The 9,674-nt window shown below is 39.6% G+C and overlaps 1 protein-coding gene across 1 annotated transcript in view; it reads right to left on the bottom strand.

Annotated features, from left to right (window-relative positions):
- The window catches only part of ROBO2 (roundabout guidance receptor 2), a 714,921-nt gene that overhangs the window by 25,082 nt on the left and 680,165 nt on the right, over nt 1-9,674 (bottom strand). Inside the window, exon 25 of the mRNA XM_015406679.1 lies at nt 4,419-4,601. Within this exon, the coding sequence (XP_015262165.1) occupies nt 4,419-4,601 (183 nt within the window). The remainder of the gene's footprint in view (nt 1-4,418; nt 4,602-9,674) is intronic.

Here is a 9,674-nt window from a genome sequence, read left to right on the forward strand (position 1 = left end):
CATAACTGTTGTGTTATTTTTATTCTTGGAAGTAGCATTTACTTGCAGTGTCTTTCCTGTGCAGAAAAGAAATAGAATTCTCATACTGTTTTTGCCAGAATTACTGTATGAAGTGTGATTCAGGTGGGTAGCCTTGTTGGTCTGAAGCAACAGAACAAAATTAGAGTCCAGTGACATCTTTAATACCAACAAGGTTTTATTCAAAGTACAAGCTTTTGTGTGCATACAAACGTCTTCAGATACATTGAAATGGAAGTTATGAGTTCATACATATAGGTACAGGGTGAGCAGCAAATTAACATAAGCATAATAAAGGTTGTTTAACTGATGCAAGGACCAAACTGAAATAGCAGGCTTAGTTCATATGGCCACCAGTGTTCCCTCTAAGCTGAGTTAGTGTGAGCTAGCTCACAGTTTTTTAGCCTCCGGCTCACAGTTTTTGTCTTAGCTCAGGAAGAAGGGCTCCAGAGCAGACTAATTTATGCAGCAGCCAAATCGCTCGCTCACAACTTTAATGCCAGCAGTTCACCAAGTAGAATTTTTGCTGACTCCACAGCTTAGAGGGAGCATTGATGGCCACCATTTGTTTGGGTTTAATTCCAGTGGAAAGCATAGTGAAGGAAATAAATATATCAAAATTAGAGATTGATGTGGAAATGTACCCTTCTTAATTGAGGAATGCTGAGAGTAATGAACTGATTTTTATTTATTTATTTATTCATTCATTCAATTTATACCCTCCCCTCCCCGCCAAAGCAGGCTCAGGGGAGACCCTGAGACCCTGTTGTTACGCTCTATCCATCCCCTCTCAAGCATGGAGGAAACTAACAGCATCCTCCTCTCCCTTTTGCAATGCAGGCACTAAAAGCACTGCTTCTGTACCCACCCAGTTTGGTGAGGGAAAAAAAAAGAAAGAGAAATGAGCTCTTTCTACTCACCATTTAGCCCCTTCACTGTGCTATTTTGCTGATGGGGAAGGGTCAGAATCCAAATTCCAGCTCATCCAACAGCTGCAAACTTGTTCCACAGTTGTTTGAGTTGCTCAATACAATCTTAACAGACTCCTGGTAAGTTAGCGGTCTGAATAAGTTTGCTGAGAAATCTGCAGAATTGCAACATCCCTATCAGAAATGCTGACACTGACTGAGTCTCCCTACAGGAAAGGTGGGGAAAGTGTTCCAATTCCTCTGCAGAGTCTTCCAAATTCTATATGGGATTCCTTTATGTACATGTAATTCTATAAATTACATGTATAGAAAGAATGGGGACCAAAGTCAAGATGGACAAGTCTTGAATAAGGAAATATACATGTAATCCTGGGAATTTTTATGGAAAAATGCAATTAAAATTTCAACATGTAATAATCTAAAAGAAAACTGTTATAAGATGATGTATAGATGGTATATGACACCAAAAAAGATAGCGAATATAAGTAACAATTTATCAAACAAATGTTGGAAATGTAAAAAAATAGAAGGCTCTTTTTACCATATGTGGTGGACATGTGATAAAGCAAAAAAATTTTGGACTGAGGTCCATACAGAGATGGAAAAAATAATGAAATGTAAAATTAAGAAGGAACCTGAAGTGTTCCTTTTGGGACTTAAAATGGAGGAAGTTAATATTGCAAAACGGACTTTAATGTGGTATATGATTACATCTGCCAGAATGATATACGCTCAATGTTGGAAGCAAGAAAGAACTCCCGATATCTGGGAATCGTTGAAAAAGTTACTTTTTATGGTTGAGATGGACAAAATGACAAGAAAGCTTAAAAATCAAGAAGCAGAAGTTTTTTTGCAGATTGGAAAGACTTTAAAGACTACTTGGAGAAATACTGGGATGTAAAAAACAATTTATTTTGCTTTGACAATTACTAAGGTTGGATAGACATTTAGATTAAATTTAAACATGCATAGATAGACAGATAAAAAGATACGTTACCTGAAAGAATTATGTTGTTAAAGAATTGGAAAAGGAGAAAAAATTCAAGAATGTAATAGAGGTTTGAACACTGTGGGAAGTCAGAAAGGGGGGAGATATTTGGATAAAAGGATATGAAAAGTTTGTTATATGACGTAAAATTTTACTTATTATTATATCCTAATAAAATTGGTTGTTGTTGTTGTTTTTAAAAAAAAGATGGACAAGTCTTTATTTAATAATAAAAGTGATACCATTTTGCACTTTATAGTTACCATCTTGGAGGGAAGGCAGCAAAGTATAGCGGTGTCAGTACTTGGAAGAGAGACCATCACCAAGGAAGACTGTGCAGAGGAAGACAGTGGCAGACCACTTCTGCCTCTCATTTGCCTTGAAAGCCCCTTCCTGGGGTTGATGTAAGTTGGCTGTGACTTGGTGGCACTTTACACACATGCAGCCACTATCTGATGGCCAGTTTATTTAAAACAGCAACTTCATCAAATGGATCAAGCAATTTTCACATCATTATGTTGGTATCATAATTTTTTTGTTTTGTATGGTAGGTTGCTTGGTAGAGAAATAGTATACAAGGCAGTTACATGAAAGTTATAATGTGCACACAGGTCCAAGTGCAGGCTTGTGCTTTTACAAATATATTTTACTAGGAGTAAGGCACATTATGGGAAGAAATACAATGAGTTCTAGAAGGAAGCTCCAGATGAGTGTCCTGGGGGGGGGGGCGGCAGAGGGAAGGGGAAAATAGAGGGGGGCAAGCCATGTTTATTTCCTTCTGCTTAATGCAGTGGCAGCAGCTAAGGTACAAAAGCACCTCCTCCTATGCCATGTCTTCTGGGTTCCAAGGGTCTGGAAACCAGTTCCATAGCCAGTTACAGGGTTACCAACTCTGAGCTGGGAAATGCCTGTAGATTTGAGGGGTGGAGCCTGGGGAGGCAGGGTTTGGGGTGTGGAGGGACCTCAGCAGGGTATGATTCCATAGAGTCCATTGCCCAAAGCAGCCATTTTCTCCAGGAGAACTGATCTTGAAGATCTCCAGGTGCTTCCTGGAGGCTGGCAATACTGAGGGCCAGACCTGTAGATATGAGGGGTAGAGCCAGGGTTTGGGGTCCAGAGGGACTTCAGCAGGGTATGATGCCATAGAGTCCACTGTCCAAAGCAGCCATTGTAATAGCTGGGAAATTTTCTGCAGGGGAAATGATGTGTTGTGGCTGGGGAACACAGTGATTTCTGGGAGATCTCCAGGCCCCACAGGGAGATTGGCAACTCCAGTGACCGTTTAAGGGAAGCTTGGGATATGTGTTTTGGCAACTCCAGTGACTGTTTAAGGGAAAATTGGGATGTGTATTTTACCTCAGGACACATTCAGTGACTCCCAACAGCAACAACAAATTGTTTAGAATGTTAGAGGCAAAGGCCAATCAGGCCACATATGCAAATAACCTCTGTGTTCTGACTGGCTATTGGGGGGAGAGGAACAGCATACTGTTTAGAATATTGGAGGCAAGACTCAGGCAACGCAGCCAGTGGATAGGGACAGCTTCTGAGTGACAGATCAGGGAGCCAACTGATTTGGGAGCATGTGGAATGTTCAGGAGAGTGCCACTACCAAAACAGAATTATTATATATAGATATTTGTTTAATACAACTTCTGCTATTAATATTTTTTAAAAAATACATGCATTCAGATTATCTTAAATAGTTTTTGTGGGACTTTTTAAGGAAGGGTTGGGGGTTGGGAAGTAGCTGCATTAAATTAAATAGTGCTAATATCTAGTTGAAAAGCAAGATTGGACGTTTTATTTAAGGAAGACATTGTTAGTAATGTATTCAACTTGATTATGCCATTGATACAATTTTAATTACAATCCTGCAGTACAAATATAATAAATGATTGTATGAAGTGCCTTAAAAGGAAATCATTTAATAAAGCTGTTAAACTGTTGCATTGTTAGAGTGATAAACTTTCACCAGCTCACCCCATGCTGGCAGCATCTTCCCAGAAAATACATTTGGCAAAGAGATGCAAGAGAGAAGCAGTAATGAAGATAAAAGCTAAGTATGCAGTTCTTCATAAGAAATATTATTGACTGTGAGAAGGTTTTGCAAATAATATATCATCAAAAATTGCCTGGTAAAATCAGCAGTCTTCTTGAAACAGTAAAAAAAGGCAGCAGATGTCAATAAAACTATAGTGGACACCGTAATGTGATATACCAAAGCAAAGAACATGGTAAAGAATGTACGATAGGCATTACTTTGTTTTTGTTTGAAGTACTCTGCCTCAGGTTCCTTTTTTGAGGGGGAAAATGGAATAAAATATATATTTTTTTTCATTCAAATAGCAGGAATATCCCATCTGCTATTACATGCATGTTAAACATATTCATGTTGAAATTTCATTTTGATTAGGACGACAGAATAAAGAAGGGAGAAAATCCCAGCATCATGCAGAAAACATAACTTTGAGACTACAAACCTGTTCCTGATAGGCTGGCTCCATCCAGCCTAAACCCAGCTTTACCGGCTGCTGCAACCACAACTTGTGCAAAACTGCCGCTGGTAAAGATGGAGTCATCTGAGGAGCTACCTACACCAGATCTATGACTAGAAAAGTTACGGTCCTCATCAGACACAGAACCCCATCCATTTAAGAGTGAACCTAAAAACAAATGTAGGGGGCTAGTGAGTTGTACAGATTAAATAGCTCTACTGTTTGACAGCTCAAAGGGCTATTAAAAAATCTTTGTCCCGTCACCGCCCCAACTCTTCTTCATGAATTTGGAATTCATAGAACTGGGAAACCAAGTCAGAAATTGTTTGACGTTTCTTTTATTACTATGGACCTTAATCAATAGAGTCTTCAGAGTTCAACTCCATATTTTATAAATGTTAATGAAACTGAAATTTTGAATCATAGAATTAAGAAAGAATGAATTCATTACACATTTACCTGCCGTCCTATACTTAATATTTTTAACTGGTTCCATAATTTATTAATATTAGTATGTCACCTGAATAAAGTTTTTGTAAATTTAGGAAAAAGGCAATGACACAAGTTGATTTTATGCTGATATACCTATTCATTTAAAAAGAATCTTCTTCTATGCCATATTTTATTATAAATTATTACAAAGGTATAATCTACCAGACATAAACCCAGCCGCAGGGGAGTCCCAATGGTGCTCCAGGCCTGGCTGTGGCAAGTGGGAGTGGAGTTACTGCTACCAAGGTGGCAATCATTCGGGGAGGGGTATGAGGGAGTTGCTGCCAATGTATATATATAAATAAATAAAAAAAGTTTTAATGGGTATCATACAATAATTAATATTTCATTAAAATACCAGCTTCATGTATTTAAGGGCTAGAAACTGTGAGTAAATTGGGAATAATACAACACAAAACACAAGTAGCGGGCTATACTGCACTGCATGTGCCCTCAGACACACAGAGAAGTGAATGAACAAGGAAGAATATTTGGCGAGCATTAGCCTGTCGTTTGAAAATACTCAAACAGTGGAAAAAGCTGAACCTGATGAAATTTTCCACATAAATACTAATGGTTAAAGAAGGTCCTACTGCAGGCCACCAGTCTAAAAAGCTATAATTTACAGTCATACTGTTGCCTTGCCACAATTTTTACAAATGTTGTATTTGGTATCAGAGTCACACTGAAATTGCAAACTTAACATTCCAAAACAAGAATGTAAACTTATCATTCCAAAACAAGTTAGCCCACTCCATGCTACGAGGCAGGAAATACTCTGCCAATCATCAAGATTTCCCCCAAAAAACAGTGAATATACTTTGCAACATTTGAGTGAGCAAATCTTTCAACATCAGTACAGTGCAGGCTGTAATAATACAAGTTTGTGTAGTCCTAATATATAAGAAGAGAAACTGAAGGGGGATACAGAGATCTGACAGACAGAAAGTGGGTTAAGTGAACAGAGTGGCAATTTGATTCTGCTTGCCAAAGGCATAAATAAAATTGTTGCTTTCCAAATGGACCTGACACAGTAGGGAAGCCAAGATAACAGCAAAGGCAAAAAACACCTCTTTCAAAAGGCCAGCTTTTAAAGCTAAAAACCAGGGTATGTAAGAGAAGCTTAGTTGTTTGGATTACTGTGAAATAAAAATAAATAAAACAGATAACTCCATAATGGTGCCAAACTGCAATGTCCTGGCATGGCCAATTAAACCAAACTTTGGTTTATATCCAAGAAAGGTGAACACATGCATCACTTTGAGAAAGCAGTTCTAGGAATTTCAATGAGTCAACATGCATGTTTAACATTTAAACACAGGTATAGATTCTAAATGGTTAAAACTATTTATTAAAAAAAAGAGTCCAGCATGCATAGGGGAGAATTATTTGAATTCTGATACATTTTGTTGAAGAGACTTCCAGTTAAAGAAAACAAAGTTGTGCCCTACAGAAGCATGTCCCTTCTTTGAACCACATCCTATGCATATATCAATATATTGGACATCGATACTGCATTTTCCCATCTAATTTGTTAGCGATTGTACAGCTGGGTGAATGCTGGTTTGTTACCCTTTAGCATAGAAGATATAGTCAGAAGTATATTGAGGGATATACTGCTTTATGAATATGCTGTTTGTTTTGCATAAATTGCTTGCAGGTAATCAAAAATGATGTGAAGGAATCTATGATAAAATCCTGTGCATTGGAAAATAGAGTTAAACCAGTTCCATTTCATACTGGATGTAATTGTGGCTGCCTTAGGACTGAAACCTCCTTGGTGCTACTCAGCCAGTTCCTACAGCTGGATTCCTGCAAGGAATTAGCATGTTGTATGGTTAATGTTCTGAGGTGATCTAGAAGCTAGGTGACTGGGGGGAGGATGGTGCTATGACCTCCCTCCCCCTTTTTATGAAGAGAAAGCCCGCTCCCCCAAGCCTAGAAACTAAAAGTGCTCTGCTCTCACATTAGCCAGATCATACAAGAAGGATTCGCCCTGTTTCCTTTCAAAGGATTCGCAGGCCCAAGGACCCCAGTGTGAGAAACACTCTGGTAGAACTAAGAGTATTGGCATTTTTCTGCAATCTGCTGTGACTTTTTCAAAGAGGGTAAAAGAGCCTTGAAGAAGAAGGAGGAGGAACAGAGATTGGATTTATACCCTGCCCTTCACTGGAAGTCTCAGAGCATTTTACAAACTCTTTCCCCTTCCCCTCCCCACAACATACACCCTGTGAGGTATGTGGGGGCTGAGAGAGCTTGTCAGAACTATGGCTTGCCCAAGGTCATCCAGCAGCTGCAAGTGGAGGAGTGGGGAATCAAACCCAGTTCTCCCAGATTAGAGTCCGCGCACTTAACCACTACACCAAACAGGTGCCTTTCCCATACAATTCAGCTCACTTTGTTTTCCAGGAGCTTGTTTGGATTTCCATGCTTTCTGCCAGACCAGCTGTAATTTTTCCCCTGCTGAAAGCAGTAGTAAGCACTTTACATTAGGCAATTTTACTATTTATTTTATGATAATCTAGGTTAATTTAAGTTCTCCAAAGCTAATTGTTAAAGCTGCGGATATCTAAACATGCAAATTAGGCCCACACTGAAAGGAGATTTTTGTCCAAACTTGGAGGACCCCCCCGAGGTTGGAAGAAAAATCTGAAATTGTTAAAAAAATTACATTGTGGGGTTTAAATCCACCCCGCTCTTGGCCCGGTTGCAGTGGCAGCAACCAGGAGCCACCCCAGGCCCAGCAGCAGTGGAAGATGGAGCCTAAGAGCTTCTCTGGGCCCAGCCGCAGGGGAGTCCCAATGGTGCTCCAGGCCTGGCTGTGGCAAGTGGGAGTGGAGTTACTGCTACCAAGGTGGCAATCATTCGGGGAGGGGTATGAGGGAGTTGCTGCCAATGTCACCAAGGCAGCAAAGCCGAAGCAGTGAAGAGTCTGTGCTAGTTGCCAGCTGAGGTAGCGAATCTGCTGGGCTAGGTGAGGTGCTGCAACTGTAAAGGCAGCATACCTGTTGAGGGGCTCAGTAAGCCACAGCATCAGCAAAGAGGCTTGGATGAGCCACTGCTGCCAATGAAAAAAGGGAGAGTGATGGGGTGGGGGAGGAAGAGTGATTGGATGAGGGAGGCAAAAAGAGATAAGGAGTGACAGTAGATAGGGAGAGAGAGAGAGAGATTGACACAGAGAGAGAGACAGACAGACAGTAAGGAGGGGGATAGACACTGAGAGAAATCAAAGGTAGGTGGAATGGGATTGCTGCTTCCACAAGTTGCTTGTGGGTCCCCACTTACTGTTTTCTTAAGTTCACATCTGGATTTTACAGCTGACTATAGAAGGCAGCCCTGTGCTCTTTACTCTTCATTATTGTTCTGGAACAAGTCCCAATTTGCAGTGGCAACAGGAGTGAGTAGGCATTATATGCCCCCCTCTACCTCTGTTTCACAGTTCCTAGAACCGTGTTCAGAAGACATCCCTACATTCACTGAATTCAAGGAAATGCTGGCCCAATGCTTGACTTCTGTTCAGCTGACCATATGAATGAGCTCATATATCTGTCTGACGTCTGCTCTGGGCAGGGGTGGCAGCTGCAATCCCTATTCACATATACCATAAATGTTCTTCTAAACAGGGCCAGTGTCAATGTCCTCTAACTGTATCACTCTAACATCCTCCATACAATATCTCTTAGTTGGACCTTAAAGTCATAACGTGACAGTACCATCTACAGAAGGAGGGGGGGGATCTGTTGTTTTTTATTTCTCTCTGACCCAAGGATGTTTTAATGCATTTCTTCTTTTAAGTAAGAGGTCAGTTTCTTCAATCAGATTATAATGAAAAGAGATTAATATTTATATTAAACATAATACATATAGATAAAATTGCATTGTGAGTCTGGCAAATTTCATTTAGAAGAAAGAAGGTGGCTCATGGCTTAAGTGTGTGCTCTGGAAAGAGGGACCTGCTAGATTTTGTCTCTCATAAAAATGGTAATGCAACAATTAGCAGGGTCATATTATAAAGCACAGATTTTACTCTAGCTTAATGGATCTAGGGATACGCATTCATCAGCAGGATGGATTTAGCATAAGACGACATGTAAATGAATTGATGACTGATCATAAATTAATTTTAGTGCTGAAGATGTAATGGAGGCACAGCAAGATGCCACTTTATCATAGTATTTTACTGCTCAGCAACATTTGAACAACTACTTAATGTTCTATGTGCATGCTAACAGCTTGAATAAATTTGAGAAAATTTTGTGCCTTTCAGCAAACGCGGGTGGGTGCGGGGCAGATTACATGAAAAGATTGAGATTTGAAACAGAAATAAATTTGGCTAAGTGGCATAAATTCATTTTTCATTCAAGTTTATAAATACTTTGATGAAGTTTGCACCTATAAAATGTGTCAAAGGTTTATGTATTACTTACATTAGTTTACAACAGCTGGCCTGACAAGCAAAACAAGTATGTAAACATATAGATTCCATCCACAGTTATGTTCCATAATTTTAATTGGAATGTTGTTATTGACATATGCTATACAGTTAGATGTATGATATACAGTTAGGTCTATTTACCCTATATTATCGAAGTGTTTTGCATTATTTTATTTCTCTTCTACACATTTTTCAGAGTTATCACATTTTATAACCATATTTTCTTCCTGAATAAGGGACAGTGTTGGTTATATTCCCATGAACAGAGGTCATTTCGGGGGGGAACGCGGGGGAACGCAGTTCCCCCGGGTGAG

Source organism: Gekko japonicus, unplaced genomic scaffold (genome assembly GCF_001447785.1).
Source record: "Gekko japonicus isolate JY-2015 unplaced genomic scaffold, Gekko_japonicus_V1.1 scaffold195, whole genome shotgun sequence".
Taxonomy (NCBI): Eukaryota; Metazoa; Chordata; class Lepidosauria; order Squamata; family Gekkonidae; genus Gekko; species Gekko japonicus.